This window comes from Spea bombifrons, chromosome 7 (assembly GCF_027358695.1).
Source record: "Spea bombifrons isolate aSpeBom1 chromosome 7, aSpeBom1.2.pri, whole genome shotgun sequence".
Lineage (NCBI taxonomy): Eukaryota > Metazoa > Chordata > Amphibia > Anura > Pelobatidae > Spea > Spea bombifrons.
This window is the reverse complement of record NC_071093.1, coordinates 25,336,731-25,357,817: the sequence shown is the minus strand read 5'-3', so window position 1 is coordinate 25,357,817 and position 21,087 is coordinate 25,336,731. Positions and strand designations below refer to the sequence as shown.

Sequence of the window (21,087 nt, the reverse complement as noted above, 5' to 3'; positions counted from 1 at the left end):
CTGCTTTCAAATGTAAAGAGACCCCTCAGATTTTATATGATTTAAAGTGCCCTTAATAAACTGCTGAGCTATAAAGAAAGTTAACATTTTTAAATCTAATTTTATATGTTCAGAGGTTAGACTCGATACAGCTTCTGTGACTATATGGCTGCTTGGACACATATGTAAAAAAATGCCCAACCTGATTTTATATTGCATATAACATACAAATATGTCTGCAGAAATTGTCTGCAGCTTTTATATATAAAAGAAAACAAATAGTTACATCGTTTTCATTGATGTTATACACGCCGTGCTTCAAGAAAACACAGAACAGCAATTTATTGCTCAAGGGTACCACAAAAGAAAGTTGCTTTGGTCACTGATTCTTAATATATAGAAACTGTCATTAAATGTGGACACTATGTCATGCATGTCTTAGGCTTAGTTTTCCTGATTTACATGGCTGGTGGGTAAGTTTGTGGGTCACACTAGCAACATTAAATATCATAATTTATAAAACATTTTTATCCTTATATATTATTATTCCAAAATAGATCTAAGGAAGTGCGTTAAATTGTGCCAGACAATTAAATCTTTAAGCAATTTGTACAACTTACATAACACATTGAAAGTCCTCACTAAATAGTTTCTAAAACATGTTTTTATTTGTAAATATAGTTTAAGAAATTAAGTTCTTCTTTTGAAATGAACCAGGGAAATGCATAACTATTATAAATATGTGCTAAATATTGACCAAACAGAAATGTTAGCTCCATATTCCTAAGGCACCATCTCTTACATAATCACATTAATGGCTCTTATTGACATTTTGATACAGGGTTATCTCATATCTTTACAACAGAGTCCTCTGGCACGTAAACATTTTCATTGTATATCTTTTGGATTAGACACAAAACCCAAAGGTAAATGTAGTCACCACTGTATGTACATGCATGCAAGTATGTATATTAAATAAATGCATTTTAATTAATATTAATACATGTAATTTCAGATTGTTCTTTATAATAATAGTGATTTGCAATTTAAAGTTGTAAACATGATAAGAATCTGGGCAATAATATACTTTCAACAGGATGATCCTGGGCCTAATTTGCATCAAAGCAGCTATCATCCTTGAGAGCCCAGCTCTTTGATCTGTTATGTCTCCACAGCCAGCTCTTGCATTATCTCCATTATGCTATATTGGGGACAGATGAGTAGTTTTCTACTGGAAAGACCATCCGTGCAGCTAATAGAAGAGTTTAACTCATAGGAGTGAATGTGTATGAAATTAAAGGTTTCTTAGGGTTGCACTTATATTTGGAAGGAACACTTGCTAAACTGAAGCCTCTGTTGCTACGTGCAATTATCAACAAACATGTGATTAATGCATATGTTTTTTTCTTCGCTGTTTTGTCATTTTGATGATTTTCCGCTTTGTTTTTGCTACAAAATATATTGACCTATATGTTAATCCTTTCCTTGGATCAAATGTGTTGACCAAGATCTTCATTAACTTTTTTGTCCAGGACTTTCATAGGTCCTGTGATTATTGCAGAGTGATAGTATTACAGCATTTGCATTGTTCTGTGTGTTCAAGCAATTTTCAGAGTAAAGAAGATGAAAAAATTCAAAGCTCAGATTTCAGACTCTCTTCTATAAGACTGATGATCTAGTACCAAAGTGGTTTGAAGCCTATCAAATTCAAATCTACTGTCAGTATGTAAGCTGTCAATGACCCCGCTTTCTTCATCCTCATCATCCTCATCATGGTTCATGAAAGCCAGTTCATTCTCATAACAGAAGGAGTTAGTGTCAGGAAGAATAAATTTGTTTTCTACCAAATCTTTGGCACTGCAACGTGGGGTTGAGGGAACTTCATATGTTTTGTGAAAATGTGAATAGTCTACTTTGTACTGATTTCTTTCCTCAAACAAAACTGGTTCAAAGCGGTGACCCCAGAGGATCTCACTTGCCAAGTAAGAGCTCCGAGCTTGGGCGGTCATTGCTGTTGCTTCCACCATCCCCTCCAGTATAACTACAATTTCAAAGTCAGATGTTTCAAGTTCTTGTTTACTAATTCCAAAAAGTGGGCTCTCCTCATCAATTTCATGAACAATTGTGATTGGAGATACTAAAAAAATACGATCCAGTCCTTTATCAAACCCAACATTTATATCTATTTGATCAAGGGGTATATATTCTCCTTCCTCTGTAATTCTAGGTTTTATTAGCTGAGCCCTCACATGAGCTTCCACTATATGGCTTTTCCTAAGATTGCCAACTCTCCACATTAGACTGAGTTTCCCATCTCTCATTGCAATAATTGCATTGTGACTGAAGAGTAATGTCTGTGCTCTTTTCTTAGGTCTGGCCATTTTTGCCATTATAGCACCAATCATAAAGGAATCTATTATACAGCCCACAATGGACTGAAACACCACCATAAAGACTGCAACTGGACATTCTTCTGTCACACAACGAAAACCATAGCCAATTGTAGTTTGAGTTTCAATGGAAAATAGAAAAGCTGCCATGAAACCATTGACTTGGATCACACATGGAGTAAACTCTGTATTCCCCGTTGGATTTTCTAAGTCTCCATGCACCAAGGCAATTAACCAAAAAATAAATCCAAAGAGTAGCCATGACACCAGGAATGCCAAACAGAAAATGAGCAGCATGTATCTCCAGCGAATGTCTACACATGTTGTGAACATGTCTGCAATATACCTTTGTGACTTTTCATCCATATTTGTAAATTGGACGTTGCACTGTCCATTTTTCTTCACAAATCGGTTTCGGCATTTTCTTCTAGTATGAATTTTGCCATTACCAAATCCATTTACCCCTGGCATGGTGGTCAATCTCAGTCCCTCCTCATCAGAGGACACAATGCTGTAAGGGTTTATCCTGCTAGTACCCATCGGGTTGCTTAAAGTGACATATAGTGTGCCCTATAAGTTATTTTTTCTCTTTCCGCAAGCTCTTTTATCAGTCAAGGAGTTCAGTCTTGGTTTTTCACAGCAGAAAAATCATAGAAGAATCTGTAGGAGCAAAACAAAAAGTTTTGGATTTAAAATAGAATTCAAATCCTATAACATTGACTTTATTGTTTAACCTTTTGATCTCTTCTTCATAAAATACACAACACAATAAGGATACTTTGCTCTAATGAATATCAAACAATTGCAAACACGACACAGGTTTATCCAAAAAAGAAATTGTTAAATATATATGTGGAAGCAATTATTGGCATCTCTTTGAAATTATATGAGGAAAAATATATTTTACATTTTAATGACACCTGGGTGACTAGGAACATGAAATTGATCAACCATAACTTTCTGTTTCACAGGGGTTAAAATTAGGTAACACATAGGCCAAATTCCCTTAGTCATTCATCACAATGAGTAAGACCAAGGAATATAATGTAGCTGATGTGTGGGAAAAGATTGTTGAGCTTCACAAAATGGGAAGAGGCTACAATAAAAAAGCATTGAAAATGCAGATTTCCACCATCAGGGCAATCATTTTATGTTCCAGTCAACTGGAACTGTTATGAATCACCCTCGAAAAGGACTTGTGTCTATATTGTCTCAAGGCACTGTGAATAGGATGGTTCAAGTGGCCAAAACATTTTCAGGGATCACAGCCGGAAAATTGCAGAAGTTAGTTGTGTCTTGGAGTCTCCAAAACTACAATCTAATGTCACCTAGATCACCAAAGCTTGTTTCAGGGGTTTAAAGAAAAAAGCCTCTACTGTGTTTAGTTTGTCAGAAACTACTGGAATTTTAAATGGGATTGGGGTTTTATGGTCATATGAACCAAAATAGAGGTTTTTAGCAATAAACACCTCGAGGTCGGTTTGGTGCACATAGAGGGGTAGCCACATGGAATTTACCCCATCAAACCATTTATTTTTTAAAAAAACTAGACACCCCAAGGCATTTTAACACTTTCCATGCACTAATTCTACTATCACCCTTTGTCAAACTTTGTGGTGGTAATTTATTTAGCGTTTTTAGCACCCAAATTGTACTTCAGGTATGGATGTACAGCTCCTGGTATATGTCGCTGTCACACAACACCCCAATATGTGTTCAGCAACATCTCCTGAGTACAGTGATACATGCATGTGTTTGTCGGGTTGTTTGGGAGGTAAAATGCCACATATGCTGCCTCTATGTGCTATTTGAGACATCTTTGAAGCTGGTCACTTCCATTTACCCCATCAAATTATATATTTTTGGAAAATAGACACCCCAGGGTATTTCAAATGCTGGTATTTTAACCCTTTCCATGCACTAATTTTACCACCAGCCTTTGTGGCGGTATGCTTTGTGTGTGTTTTTTTCACACACATTGTTCTTTAGGTATAAATTTAGCACTCCTGGAATATGTCACTGTCAAAAAACACCACAATATGTGTTCAGCAACATCTCCCGAGTACAGTGCTACCCCAAATGCATTGGTTTGTCTGTTATTTGGGGGGCTAAAAGGCCTCATTTGTGAAGTGCACTTTTTTCCATTTTGGTCAGTCTGTGCCTATGCCCACTCCGGCCACTCCAATTCACCCCATCAAGCGATTCATTTTTTTTTAAAATCTAGACACCCCTTGGGTATTTGAAATGCTCATATTTTAACTCTTTCCATGTCAGGATTTTTGGGATGATACAGCGCAAATTTTAGCACGCATACAGTACCTGTATTTAACCTGCAAGGGGAGCTAGAGTTCTCAAGAGGGTCTGGAGAGACCCTCTAGGAAACTTGTTAATTTTGTTTTTTAAAGCACACCGCCATCTTGCGAAAATCTCTCGCAGTGGCAGGTGTGACCGCTCTTTCTAGGAGTGGTCACAGTGCGTCCTTTGAAGTGACACCATGGATATTGATCGCCTCCTAAAACTCTTTTAAAACGGGCATCTGCCGCCATACAGTGTATTGTGGAACTCGACGCATGGGGAGGGCCAGACATGCCTTCTGATGAGATCTCAGTGTTGCTGAATGTTGAGGCATTACAGCAACATTGTTTAAGCAAAGAAAGAGATTGTAAATCGCTTTCTAAGCCTGGCCCAGCATTGGTCACTAAAGGGTTAATAATTCCAAGGGAATACATGAAGATGTATAGGTGTGATGTGATAGTCAAGTGGCCACATACTTTTTGTCATACAGTGTATTTATTATAAAAGGTATTATAAAAGATGCTATGTTTTCACTGGTTTGTCTTAGTTGCTGAATACCAAAGTAAGTTGTATTAAAATAGATGAGTGTAGGTTGATTTAATTCACTGGAACAAAAATGAAATAATTAAACTGTAGCTTGCTTATATTTTAACTCCTGTTTAAAATAAGAGTGAAGTTTGAGTGACTATTTCTTGATCACTGCTGCCTCAACAAAAGTACTTTTGAGCTGAATAAATCTACAATTTACTTTTCATTAAGTACCTGGTATATCACACAATCCAAGATGAAGTTTGACATTATTCATCTAATTGGATGACTCTGAATTCATTCTATGTGATGATGTGACTTGGTTCCTATTATTAACAGAAGAAAATGTATTTACCAAAGGCAAACTTGTCAATAAACTGCATCTTTAGTATGTAAGTGTCAATAAGACAATTTCTAGGTCATGTAAAAATGGTTATTTGCTAAAAAATTACTACCTGTTTGGTAGTGTATTCTTTCCTCCGAGTTACTGTACTCTTAACAGCACTTTGCAGTAACAATCATATATTTTATCTTGTGCTAAAAAAAACCTCTAAAAATATATTTCTATGTCACACATATTTCATTTAATAATTATAGAGATTATCTACTCATATGTCATGGTCAGATTCATTATTTTTTATATGATGCTTATCACCAAATACATCAAGCTCAACAGTGCAAGTTTAATAACAACATGTAATCTGCCCTTGCCCCTAATACACTTTTTTGGCACTAGACTTAAGCTCCACAATATGTAGCTTTCATTAAAGAAACAGTGGTATTTAAACAAAAGAAATAACATGTAGAAGATCCCTATTGTTTCCTTTAGCATTAATTTATCTATGAGAAACAAAAGCTACTGTGCTGATGAAACTGTTAGATCACTAGCTATTACGGACCACTGCAGTGTTGCATTTACTAGTGTGCATTTACAGAGACATTTTTTTACTGATTCCTGAAAAAATATAGTTACATTCCAGTGTACATAAGTGTTAAAGTTAAAGAAGAATTATTATGCAAACTGGGGAAGGGAAAGAATTCCCTGAATGTTGCTTTGGTTGCCATGGTGACTGCACCAGTATTACCACTGTACACCACCAAAACTTTATACACAGCTCCATAGTTTCTGTAATGTAAAGCTCAAGTAGACCAACAGTCCATGCGCTCCTCAAAAAAACATTTCTAGATCAATGTTTGTAAATAAAATGTCAGAGGCCATCTGTTTTTATGTGCAGAGAATTATGCTGTGTAGGCCAGGACTGGCCATCAGGCACACTGGGCAAATCTTATTGCCAATGGTTTTAAATATAAAGATTTCACTTATGGCATGCTAGAGTCAAGTGTAAGCAATCCGAGTGTTAACGAAAGTTCTGCCCCCTCCCCGATAACTCACATATGCAATGCCATAAATATTTACACACACATACAAACTCTCACGCATACACACTTCACACATTCTTACACTGACACACACTCTAACATTCACTTACAAACTCATGCTAACACATGCTGCCTCTTTCCTCTCACAATTGGACCAAAATTCACAAAGTGGACTAGTGGTCCACCCACACCAGCCTGCCCCTCGAATTTAGTTCGATTTGCTACTGCAAACTCACATGTTTTGCTAACTTGCATTCGCTTGAATAGATCTTTGAAACATGACAGTCATAAAGCCGCTGGGAATGTATATCATAATGAGTAATGTACATACAGCTCTGTGCCACTTCTAGCATTTATCATTATATAGTATTATTTCCTAATTTATCATTTTGCTTTGGATTATTTGGGGGGATCAATAGCCTACACTATATTCCCGATACCTCAATACAATCACAGTAAATTAACATGCTTTATGCCTCCATTGACGGTATGTAACCACACTCAAGAGGTTGGGCTTAAACAGAAAAAGCCTGAATATTTACAGCTAGACTACTCTGCACACAGCTCCCCAGCTGCCTCACTGAAATCTATTTCAAGGGTAATTGCAGCTCTTGACAGGCGCACGTCCTAGGGCCAAATAAGCATGCCCCAGTTAGGCTGCTGTGAGGCTGCAGGAAGCCTTATATTACCATACTGGAAAAAACAATTAATGAACTATCTGATATCAACTACCTTAGATCTCCTCAGTAATCATTAGCTAGTAATTAGTTAATGGTTGTTGGGACATCTGCTGGTATTACCTTAGAGAATACAATTCAATATAGTTGATTAAGGGTTAGTGTTCGTAAGTATTACTTTAAGAACATAGTAATTATAGAAAATACTATGTTAGTAATAAAGCTAACACAAGCATTAGAATGTTTTATCTAAAAAAAGCAATATCACTAAAAGCATGTTGGGGCATATATACTTATTTTTAGGGCATAACAAGATAAACCAATAAATCAGTTTTTGATGATAATGATTTTAAAGAACAAAATAAAAAGGATTCAAAGTGATTTTGGTGATACGCAAATTTTCTATATTTCCTATTCTAACTATATAATTAGCAATATGTTGCCATTATAAAATACAATAATAGCAATGCACATATCCTTTTCATAACCAGCTCAGCCAGGGGAGGGCTGGCAGCCTAATGCCTGGGGGGCAAGTCTAGTCAAGTGGCCCATTGTGCCACCAAAGCGGCTGCGAGCAACACTGAAAGCGTCCATCGTGCGGCAGTCACTCCACCGGCGCCTAATGGCCGTGCCTCAGCTCTTCAACCCACCCCTTTTAAGACGTGGGACGAAGAGCTGAGGCATGGCCATTGGGCCGCATGACGCAGGGGCGTATCTAGAGTATTTGGCACCTGTGGCAGATCCTGTATGTGGCACCACACACTTTAAAACTGCATAGTTTCTATGGTTAGGGAAACATTGACAGGGGTACAGCATAATTGTTATCATTATATACCGAGTCAGACATTGATGGTGGTACAGCATAACTGTTATTAAATACTGAGGAAGACATTGACGGGGGTACAGCATAACACCTATCACCATATACTGAGGCAGACATAGATGATGGTACAGCATAACTGCTATCATTATATACTGAGGCACACATTAACTGTGGTACAGCATAACACCTATCATTATATACTGAGGCAAACATTGACAGTGGTATAGGATAACTGCTATCATGGTATACTGAGGCAAACATTGACTGTGGTACAGCATAACTGTTATTATATACTGAGGCACAAAATGACTGTGGTACAGCATAACATCTATCATTATACACTGAGGCAAGCATTGATGGTGGTACAGGTTAACTGTTATCTTTATATACTGAGGCAGACATTGACGTTGGTACAGGTTAGAGCCCTGCACGGGACTGCTTTTTTAATCCTGCTCCTGCTGATTTTTTGTCCAATCCCGCCCGCTCCCGCAATGTGGGTGTTCCACTCCTGTCCGCTCCCGCAACATGTGTGCCCAATCCAACCGCTCCCACCACATTTGTGGTCAATCCCGTCCGCTCCCGCCACAAATGTGGCCAATCACGCCCACCTCCTTACCTGAACTGCAGATTTCCTGCGCAGTCCCGCAAGGGTGCCCTCGAGTTGCTCCCCACAGCGTCTCTTCTCTTGCTCTGCCCAGGAACACAGTGGAGTCACGGAAAGTGACGTCACATCACGTAGCTTTGTTCCTGGGCGGAGCAAGAGATGTGTCAGCTAAAAGATAGTTAGATCTAGATGTTTTTAAGATTTGGATTGGATTTATGGCATAATTTTGTAAATGGAGAATGCACTGTACTAGGCGGCATTTTGCCTTGGGCCGGCCCTGAGAGAGCAAAATGGTAATTCTGAAAGCCAGTGTAAAAGGAAAGTGACTACAGCTACCATAGTTTCTGGGCAAAGGGTATAACATTTTGGGTGAATTGGGAGGGTGTTTAAAGTGAGGTTAATTTTGCTTTTGATGACAGACATTTGTGCTAGTGACAGCAACAAATTATGCCAAGGGCAATACTGCCAAGGGCTGTGAGAGGGTATTTATTGATCTCAGTAGGAAAAGGAATATAGGCAATAGAGACAGTGCTGGTTTTTCCCTGTAAGCAGACATATCTGGTAGTCCAATGTAATGGATACCTTGGACAGCCCCCTTTCCTCTTTATATTGTGTTTTGAAGTATATGGCAGCCACCAGGTTTTTTCTGCCTACTGGTATACATTGTTCCAGAGAAGTAACTAGAATATGTTTTTGGTCAGAAGACACTGTAGTAGAAAACGGAAGATATCCACAATGCTATTTAAGGATAGTACTGGTAGTCTTCATAAGAGTCAGGTGGACATATGAAAGCAGAAAAGACTCCATGGCATGGTATATCAAAGTTCAAAATCAGAATATAATTTATTATTTTCAACTCACAAGGAAGTTGGCACTAAGACCAAATCAAGTGCTAAAGTGCATATAAAATTACACAGGTTACCAGTCTGGAGATGTTGCTCCAAATGGTAGCAAGAAAAATCCCCTGGATGGCAGACAGGGAAATAGTACCACTGTAGTCAATTGTGGGAGTCGATAAACCAGACCAACATAACATCAATCAGCAACATGTTTCATCTGCAAATGCAGACTTACTCAGGGATTTCTGTGATTGAAGATAAATCAAAGACGATCCAAAGTTGATATTTGGGATTGTAGTAGACTTTATGCAGTTAACAGTAAACTCATTTACAGAGAACACCAAACTTTTGGTGGGCTCAAACACGTTACAAAATAAACCATTAGATTCTCACAATAATATGCTTTAAATATGTCTTCTACATGCATTTTTATAACCCTATCATTCTATACTTGCTGGACCACTTCCTATTCATCCCAAAATCAGATTACAATTTTTTGATTTACAAAATCTCCTTTGAAGGGCTACCTCAAGATAACATTTTCATGTAATATTTAGCTTTCTTCGTCCCATGGAATTTTGAGTCCCTTAAAGTTCACCTCCTTAAAGAGTGTTGCAATTCTGTACAAGTAATATCTAATAGACATTGTGCATTAGAATTAGCACGAATTGCAAATTTATCGAATTTTGGAAAATTCTTGTACAAAGCGACAAAAACAAGGCCATAGTCTCCACCAATCAGACGGAAATGAAGCAAAAAGCTCAGAATTTTCTGAAATCTGTTGGCCCACATTCACTCACACTCTTGTGCTCTTTAAATTTTTCCCTACCCTCTCTGCCGACCACTTCTGCTGACCACTTCCGCAACTTCTTCTTCATCTTCTGTCTTTTATCTTCTCCCTTCTCTTCCATCTTGCCCTAACATGAACTCAGGGTAATATGGTGGTGCTTCCAGTAACATTGTCTCTGCAATCCTCCCCTTTTCCCCAAATATATCCCATTTCCGACAGCAAGCACCACCATTTTGCCCTATCTTGAACTCAGCAATATGGTGGCCCTTTCAGTTGCATCTTCTGCTCGATTGTTCCCGGAGATGTGGACGATTGATAGCAGATTGAAGAGAGAACATAAAAGATAGATGCGGAAGTGATCAGCAGAAGTCGAAGTTGTCAGTAGACAAGCTAGGGAAACATTTAGAGAGCGAGAATGAACATGAATGAGAGAGAGTTAGTGAGATTGAATGTGGGCACCTGGCAACAAATTTAATTCCTGGATTACAAATTCCCCCGAATTTTCAGATGAACCTAATGGGCCCGAAAACTAATGGGTTAAAAACAAACCCAAAAATTAGTCTGAATCGTTTTTAGCCCATTTACACGTTTAATAATAATAGAAATAATTGTTCTTTTATAACTCTGCCGCACCAAGAAAGTTATATTACTCAAAACAATGATGCACTATAATAAAGTACAGTTTGTGAGGTATACTTTGATTATATAAATTGTTAAAATGGAAGACTCATAAATGTGTACACAAGGGATTGAAATACTTGTATTTTTTAAATCATACAGAAATGTTTAACTAAATATCTGTTTTTAATTGCTTAAAGTTATACTGCTGGTGGTGATATAAACGGTTTCACAAAATTATGTGGACTGTTACATATTCAGAGAAAAACCCATAATTATATGGATGTCAAGAATAGTGATTTAGAAAAATAAGGATTTTGATAATTTTGGAATATTATATTTTCTTGTGAAGCTTTATATTTTTCTTGTATACAATCCAAATTCATTTTTATAAATGTCAATCTCTACCCACTGTCTGTAGACAAATTTCTGGACTAATCTCTTATGATTGCCCCTGCAGCACAAAACATCCTCTACACAACAGACTTTCTGGAGGACAATTAATGTTTTGTTTAGAGAACGCTACCAGCTGAGACAAATATACTTTTTGGCCCCTCAGTAGCTACAAAGGCCCAACTGTGATTGGATATCAGATAAATCACTAATGGGACTCTACAATAAGTGTAACTTTAACATAGTCCTACCGTCAACAGAATTGCTGACTAACAACACACAAAAAAGAGTTGTTCAAACTCTATGTTTATGTTAAATCCCATTAGTTTTGAGTTTTGGGAAAGAAAAGGAATTTTACCTTTACACCTTACATGTTAAGTGTGACATTTTTAGCCTGAAACATATGGGAATATATTGTTATAGCAGCCAGTACAAAACTATGGTTAGCTACTGTTGAGGTTAAACAGATATTCGCATTCTATCTGCCTGATTGGTTCTATACAGAAATTATTGATGCCTTTCTGTATTGTGGTAAGGTAAAATAATTGGTTGTGGGTTGGAAGGACTAAAAGGTTATCACGGAAAAGTATTCATTATGCTTATCCTTTATAATCTATTGCTGTCCACTGAGGTGGACTACTGGATTTGTACATATTTGGGACATATTTATATCCAATACGGAAAGATATTAATCTGTCTATCTAACAGATGGAGAGCTGAACCCTTCATCCTGAGAAATTATGCCACTGAAGCTTGCTTCCCCTGTCTAGCGTTTTGGAGTATAATGCTCATAATTTATGGTTGTCATATTTTTATAAAGCTTTTATAGTTTTTATTTTAACTTGGAGTTTCCACCTTACCATATTTTAAGACAAGCAGTTTAGGATTTAAAAAAAAATGATAATTTAAAAAGATTATTGTATATTTTGTGACTATTTGCTACTGTTTCCATGTGTAATGACATTGTTAAGGTTTATTAATTTGGTTCACCCACCTGCTTTTAACATTGGTATCTTAAAATAAGTTTCAAGACTCTGATCCCATTTTCTTTCTTTTTTTTTAGGTGTAGGTAGGAAGAGAGAATTGAGAAAATGGTTAACAGAGATGATAATGAGGAGAGCAAGATACTGCATTGACCTGGTAAAAGAATGAGGAAAGTCACTGAAAGACAGTAGAGAAGGGTGCTTAGATGCTCTTACACATTTAATGAACTCTTTGGTTCCACATCTAAACCACTCTATCTGTAAACATCAATGGAAAAGAAAGAAAATGGGGTTCTCTCTTTTTATAGAAACTCTCTCCAGGGACTCCTCCTGTTCCACCAATAGCAATCTGTTTCAGTGAAAGGTTGAAAGAAAACAAAATCCGCTATAAGAAACTTCCACACCGCCGCATATGGACATAATGGGAATAGAAAAGCTATATAGTGCAACACTATGTATTAATGGAAAACATCAATAGAAAACTTCTAATTGGTATTAGTGCATGGCCTTGTAACAGCTGAAGCTCATTACAGCCAATGTGGTAGAGCTAGTAGTGTGAGTATGTATATGTTTTCTGATGTTTGTTTTGATGGCTGTTTAAACGTGTGTTAAATTAGTACATTTGTTTTGTAGCTAATAATGTATAAGTACCAATGTAATTAATTTCTAAACAAGTAACATAATTGCATTTATGTGTCAGAGGCCATCCAAGTGACTGTGAATGGGGTTATAAATTAGTCCATGTCACAACTAATTTTATTTACACTGTACTCCGTGTGGCATTGTAAATGAAAGGGTTAAATGTCCTTGGTATACATTTTAATAACTGTCCACACATGAGAAGGGTGTTTGATAGCTTTCTATAGTGAATTAGACACAGGGGCGTATAACTAGAAACCACAGGGCCCTGGTGCGAAAATTGCCCCCCCCACTTCAAATGCTAGTCTGTGCCATCATTGCCCCTTGCCTCCCCTCCAACATACAACATATGTAAAAACACTTACACAAACTACACACACTTACTTATACTCATTAACACACACTCCATCTCACCCCACTTACATATCCATGCTCACACACACACAATTTCACATCTATGCTCACATACACACAAAATTACAAATCCATGCTCACACAAACAAGTAGACATCTATGCTCAAACACACACAAGTACCCATCCATGCTAACACACACAAGTACCCATCCATACTCACACACACAAGTAGACATCTATGCTCAAACACACACAAGTACCCATCCATGCTAACACACACAAGTACCCATCCATGCTAACACACACAAGTACACATCCATGCTAACACACACAAGTACACGTCCATGCTAACACACACAAGTACACATCCATGCTAACACACACAAGTACACATCCATGCTAACACACACAAGTACACATCCATGCTCACACACGCAAGTAGACATCTATGCTCAAACACAGATTAACTGGTCACATTTGGTAGAACTGGTGGGGGGAATGATTGTAGAAACATAGAAATGCAGAATTTGTTGGTATATGGATATGAAAAATATTGTAAATATGATGTGTCTTGTGTCTTGACTTTACATATTTACCCCTGATGACTTTTAAGAGAGAACTACCTCCTTATTAACAACTTATATTATATACTTGACTGTCATGAAAGGTTCCCAAAGACTAAAATTATTAAAAACCATGGCTTCCAATGGGCATCAAAGTCTATAGATTATTTGGGAATCAAAATATGCTCTGATGTTTCCAAAACGGTGGAGATTAATTTTCTACCCCTATTAAAACAAACAAATAAAAACCTTAAGAAATGGAAATACTTAGAATTTTCATGGCTGGGCAGAATAAACATTATAAAATCGTATATACTTCCCAAATGGGTCTATTTGATGAGATTAATCCCAATCATAATTCCAGATAGCTGGTTAAACATGATACAGTCTTCATTTAATAATTTTTTTTGGCTTGGAAAAAAACCGAGACTATCATTAAAATTGCTATCAACTAAACCCCACCAGGGCGGATTGGGTGTACCAAATATAAAAGATTACTCGAGAGCCTCTATATTATCTCAGGCCATATAGCCAAACATAATTCGACACATCCAGCACTGGAGAAATGGAATGAGGACCTAATGTCAGCATTTACCAGGGAAGACTGGAATAGGTCACTGAAAACAGTTCATGAATCTGTTCACTGCCTCAACTTAGTGGAGCTGCACTATAAAATATTAAATCGATGGTACTTAGTTCCCACCAGAATAGCTAAAATGTATCCGCAAGCCTCAGAGAGGTGCTGGAGATGTGAGGCTGATCAAGGTAATTTTACTCATATCTGGTGGTCCTGTTACAAATTACTAAGTTTTTGGCAAGAAATCGCCACACAACTTAGAGAAATAGTGGGAGTGAACTTGGATTTCGAAGTTCTTGTTACATCTTAATTTTCCTCCCATGACAAAAGAACAAAAAGCAATAACTGTCCATTTATTAGTTGCAGCTAAACTAAGCATAGCAAGGTATTGGAAATCTAAAATCACTCCATCCTGGCTTTCGATCCAGATTCAATTGATTTATCAACTTAAAATGGAATCTGGAATCAAATACTGTAAAAGATCAGCTAAACCAACAAATTGGCACAATTGGATAAAGAAGTTTTCTCCTTTAGGGTAGGGAGTAGAAGAAAGTGGAAAACCCTTTTTTTCCCCTGCATCCCAACCTTATTAATAGATCTAGGGACCATTACTGGAGGAGCATTGTCTTTTAACCCACCTGAACCATTTGTCTGTTTACTGTTTTTTTATGTGTTTCTGGTTATCTCCAAATTATAGTCTCGATCTTCGTTAAAGATTTGGATAATCTGAAATATACTCTGCAAGCATCTATAATATCTTATATAATTAATGCTTACTTGTTTGTAATATCATTTGTAACCCAATAAAAAGAATAAAAAAAAAAAAGAAAGGTTCCCAAAGGGCTTTGTTTTGGTCTTTATGGCAGCCTAATTTTTTTTAAGGATACATTTGTTTTTTGTGGGTTTAAGACTGTCCTGTGAATTGTAATAGATTCTTGTCATGTCACTTTTCATGTCTTGGGGCACTTAGGGAGCAGAGAATTTGCTGTGTAGGAGAACTGATTATGCCCTGAAGCTATTTGCAAATGTCCTTGTTCGATCTGTGCTCAAATGGATGTGTAGATCTATCTCCATATTTACTGTTAGTCATAGTCCTCTACCCCAAGCACACCCACACACTAGGTTTTATGTCTCTATCCTCAGAGGGACCAAGTAGCAGGACCTCAGGCTATTTAAGACAAAAAAGTGAGAATAAAAAGATCAGTTAAAAATGACAATTATGTGCATATTAATGTGATAGCGCCTAGAGAGCAAAACTAAAAACATTTTGGGAGAGAGATGCTAATAGATAAAGCCACGCTCTGTAAAATACTGTACTTAGTCTTTACAGTTAATCAGGTAATTGTTTTATGATAAGAAGTTCAATATTACTCAAAACTATTTGATTAATAAAGGCATTTTACATATGATTCTTTCAGGTCTATGAAGCATTGCTCCTAGATTGTAAGCTCAAAATAGCAGAGCTCTCTTGTTTTTCTGTAACCAAAAAACCATTGTTGTCAATTTTAGATTATTTTCTTTGTTAAATAATTTCACCGGCCCCTATTATAAGAGTGCTATGGAATCTTTTGCTACTTAAATAAATGCAATGTAGGTCATTTCATTTGTAATCACTTCTACTCTTAACATGCCATGGTGTCCATTCTAACTCTTGTTAAAACCCCTTGTTCAAAGGGATAACACAGGATTTTTTACCTTTAAATTATTACTTTTTTGTTAAAAAATATTTTATTGGTTTCCATGTTTATTTATAGAAGCAATAATAGGTGTCCAGAAAATAAATAAAACATACAATTATAAAAGCATATACATATATTTTTTAATTATTAATACGCTGTTATATATGTCACTGTTTAAATGAAACACAAGCCACATCAAAACAGTTTGGTAGAAATTTAGAGTTGTTACTTTAGTGTACATTGTTAATTGATATTCATGATATCATTATTTTAAATAAGACTTCAATATGTACTAAAACAATGAAATGTGAGATTTCTAGCGCTTTTCTGAAGGCGATTACCCGACCTTATATGAATGCCATATAGTCAGTAAGTTGACCTGACATATTTTTCAACACAATATTTCCAATCTGGTGAACAAAACAGCATTTCATAGTAGCTGAGATTTTGTAAAACTACTGATGTGACATCACTTTTCATGAATGATTTATACGCCGTTAACAGTCACTCTAGTAAATACAAGGGTTATACTATTTCTTCCTAGTGGGCTGTTCAGATGTTATTTTCCTCTTAGATAATGGGAAACAACTTATTGACATATTTAGGCGGACAGGTCCTTAGGGGCACCATCAGAGGTGCCCTACTTGCATGATGCAACTCAAGGGAGTTGTTTTTGTTATTATTATTGATTCTATTTTATTTATATAGCTGCAACAATTTACAATTTTACAATACATATATCCAAAAGGTATGCCAAGCTAGTACTAACAGACTAAGATTAACCATTACATTAAGTAAAGAGGGCACTCTGGAGTGTAGAAAAACATAAGGTATATAGGAAAATGTAGAGATAATGCCATAGATGTATGTGGACGTTGTATCAGTGGTAGATAAGTAACTTAATAGGATGAATGATTCTCTGAAAAGGTTTTTTTTTTTTTATTTTTTTTTAATATTGAATGAAAGGGTGAATGCTGAAGGTCAGGTGGAGGTGAATTTTACAGTTTTGGAGCAGCACAACTGAAGCCTTGTAAGCATGAAAAGGAAGAGTTCATAAGGAAGGAGGAGAGCCTTAACCCATAAGAAGAGCCTAAAGATCAATTAGGGGAGTATTTTGTTATGAGGGCAGAAATGTGTAGGGGGGCTTTGCAAATTAGTATAAGGATTTTTAGTTTTAGTTTTGATGTACTAGGGAGCCATGGAGGACTTCACAAAGCGTGGAAGCATGAAGAGCATTGTGCAAGGAATATAAGGATGATAGCAGAGAAGAGAGTCAAGACAGTGGAATACCAATGAAGTACAGTTAGGAACGGTGTTGCAATAGTAGAAATAATAAAGCAAACAACCAGGGTTTTGTGGTCTCATGGAAGGCAAGGTATAGATGTTTCTTTTAGGTGCAAGCAAAATAATTTGGTAAGCGATTGAATGTAAAGGATATAGGAGAGGACTGAGAAAAAGATGAACCCAAGGCACAGGACTGGTCAGTAGGGGAGATAGTTCTGTTCTTAATGGAGAGCCACTTCAGGTTTTGGGGTGGAGATGTACTCCTGTGGCAAAATACCTCTCTTTTTCGTCCCTAAATCCATTGCACTGAGCAGAAATTATATCTCAGTTCACTACATTGTATAGACACTAGTAGCTGATTATTCCAGCATAAGCCTGGATGGGAAGGTCACCCAGTTGGACTATCCTGTGTGTTGCTGGTTAATGGGTCAGTTGGAAAGATATCTCCCTTGTAACTGACCCATTTATACCATGCCTAGATGACACTGTCTCTATAGTATCTCTCTCACCCACATCTTTCCAAGCTGGAGAAGTGTAATATGACATCATGTCTAGGTTCTCAGCACAGTGGTTGTATGGCATGAGGTAATGAACCTCTGGGGTGGCTTAGAGCAAGGACTTCATTAAATATACCACAGAAAAGGTACACATTGTAGAGCACTGCACCCAACAAGGCACATGTCTTTACCTTTACCTACTAGATCACAACAGAGTACAAGGTAAAAGTGAGGGGTTATTGCCCTCCTTCAGGAATCTGCCAGCATGCTTCCTTTTTCAGGACAGCAGCACATTCAGTGGCATATTTGCCATTGGCGCTGCCTAGGCCTAACAAAGGGAAGCACTGTTATCCTCTCTAGTGGGCATTGCTATATGACATTTAAATGGAACACAGTGAGGAATGAAACTATAGAGGAATGTGCTGATTCAGCACAGCCCTCCATAGTGTTAATAGGCCAGGTGGGGTGATCAGCGATCAGCCTGTAAACTGGCTCATTGACTAGTGGTGTTAAATGGAGGCTCCATGTAATGTGGCCTGTGCTGCCCCCCAGGCCTAGTTGACAAGGCGAGAATACGCTAATCGTCACAGTGTCTGAAAATCTGGATTACCCTGAGTATAAACATAAATTATGTTTAACATTTTAACAAACAGAAGTCTAAGTAATCTCGTAAAATAATATTTTTGCAACCTATACAGTTCTATGGCATTACTGATGAAGACTCAGTATGAGTTAAAAAAAAACCCCCTGTGATTCGGAATATAGAGAAATACCGGTATATGGTATGTATAGAATGTGTAGAGCGATATATATTATGTCCTGGAAATGTTACTATGATGATGAAATGTTTTACTACTGTATAGGAGTGAGCATACATATTACTATTTCAGGATTATTTCAGGATAATTCCTATATATGTTTAAGCACAGGGAAAGTAATATCCTTGATTCTGTGACATGTATAACATAGTAACTGCTTTCCTTACATGAGTTTATCCATGCCACATACTACTGGGAAGCACTTTACCTGTCTTACTTCTTGTATGCCCTGGAAAACATTGCTGATGTAGCTTTATTTTGTGAATGTTATGGTGTCATATATGCCTGACCTGTATTACAAGGTTACAAAGACAACAAATGTCCCAAGTACAGATTTCTTTAAACAAAAAAGGAAAAAATACTAGCATTGCTAAACTAATGAGAGATGAAGGGGTACAGTAATCTTGATACCCCCAGAACATCTGGGAGTTCCTGTATTGTGGTACTCAGATCTGTTATTCTAACCATGTTGAGGGCATCAGGTTATAAATAGATTGCTGTCATGACATTTGCTTGTGATTGTCATTTTTTTTCAACAAACACAATCAAAATCTAAAATAGAATTAACGTTTGTATATAATAAGCAGGTGTAAGTAAGCCACAAAATTGTAGGAAACATTTACATACGTGTCATGCTGTTTCTTACAAGTGTATAATAATGCACTCCACTCTTCAAGTGTCCTAAAACAGGAGAAATGGTGAGTAATATACCTGGAACTTTACAATCGACACTCTGCTTTAAATATTTGCATGCAAATCGCATTGGTAAACAGTAACTAAAAGCAAAGTATACTGTCCGTGCATGTCTACAAATTGTATTGGCAAGCTATTGGTAATTGCTTACATTTTGATGAGGACAGTATTATGTGTTTATTTTGGTGTATTTATGTTTCAAGCAATCAGTTAGCAAATGTATATAGTTAACCCATTACACATAATTGTAAAATGTTATTAAAAAAGATGAATTTTGAGCTGAGAAAACAGTCGTGAATGGGGGAGAGCAGCAAGAGGATTATTTTGTGTGTGTTTACAATTGATTTACAAAGTGGGAAACTGTTATTAAGTGAGCTGTATTTAGTAATGGCATTCACCAGTTACTCTTGCTTTTTCCCTGTGCACTTTTCACACCCTCTTTATCTGAAGGACTATCTGGAATTCTGCTACTAAGTGGAGAGAAGAGCATTTAAGATTATTGAGATGATTATTATTACAGCTTTAATGAGATGTAAAGATGGGTGGGGTCATAATAGTCTATAAATACCTATGTGAAGTTTTTCAGAAAAAAACATCAAATGTGATTTCTCGTTTCAGCTTGTATATTGTCATTGCGAAACCTTTTTATTTTCCATGGTTACATGTTTCACTGTATCATCCAAACTAACCATCCTGTTGATGAACTCTAACTGTAGTGGTATGCTGTGCATACCGTGACACTGACAACACTGGTTGAACTGAAATGCTTACCGATCTGATAATAAACTGTTTAATGTTTTTAACTGTTTTTATGGTGGCACTAAAATAACCACCCCTTCTCAGCCATGGGATGTTTGCCCCCTTACCTGTCGCAAGAAGTCAGAGCTCCCAGGTGGTGCTGAAAGATCCAGTTAGCCAGTTGGAGGGGAGCACACACCGTCCCCTGCGTTATCCGGCTCGATACATATTCCAAGTACCGCGAACATAGCATTATATCCAGAATCAACTCACAATAGATGTCTCTTTATCCTTCTGGTCCCCCCCCTTTTAAAATGTTTCATGAGTCCTTCAAAGGAATGTAATATCATATAGTTCAGCAGTCCAGCTTTCAAATGATGCCACTCATATTGTCTATATAATAAGCATCATACAAAATGATTCAGGTGCTGCAATGTTACCCGTTGGTGCTGATGCTGAAGTTGTGGTTCTCGGATACCTCCCTTAGTCTTGGTCACTCTCGTATTCTGTTTTCCTCTTACCTCCCAGCTTTATCTTGTTCCGTCAGGGACACACAGATTGAGACTCCCACAAGTCTCCACTCCCTCCTACAGTCTCTGCCATGAACAGCAACTAAACACCAGCAAATCACTGGATCAGCACTTTAAAACTTTCACGCTGAAGGTGCTCCTCATTTCCTTATTTCTCTCTTCGCCTTCTCTCCTTTCACATGCTGGTCTGCATAGCGCTTTTCTTTATTGCTCACAATGTTCCTTCCCTTTCTCCAGCTTCTATCTAGAATGATATCATCCTCTTTTTGTCTGTGCTGCTGTACTTGACAATGTAATGCTATCCTGCTAGGCTCACCCATCTTCACAGTTAGTGTTTTGAGCTTCTCTCTCCCTCCTTTTCGTTGTTTTTTTTCAACTTCACAATATAACGATTGCTTCTGCCATCCCTGCTGCT

General features: G+C 37.2%; 1 protein-coding gene across 1 annotated transcript; it reads right to left on the bottom strand.

The window, feature by feature from the left end:
- Positions 1-1,397: 1,397 nt before the first annotated feature.
- LOC128501275 (ATP-sensitive inward rectifier potassium channel 12) lies at positions 1,398-20,586 on the bottom strand. Its single transcript, XM_053470688.1, has 3 exons — positions 20,271-20,586; positions 19,339-19,392; positions 1,398-3,029 (listed from the first exon to the last, which is right to left on the bottom strand). The coding sequence occupies exon 3, from the start codon at positions 2,907-2,909 to the stop codon at positions 1,620-1,622; it is 1,290 nt and encodes a 429-aa protein (XP_053326663.1). The 5' UTR covers positions 2,910-3,029; positions 19,339-19,392; positions 20,271-20,586; the 3' UTR covers positions 1,398-1,619.
- Positions 20,587-21,087: the final 501 nt, after the last annotated feature.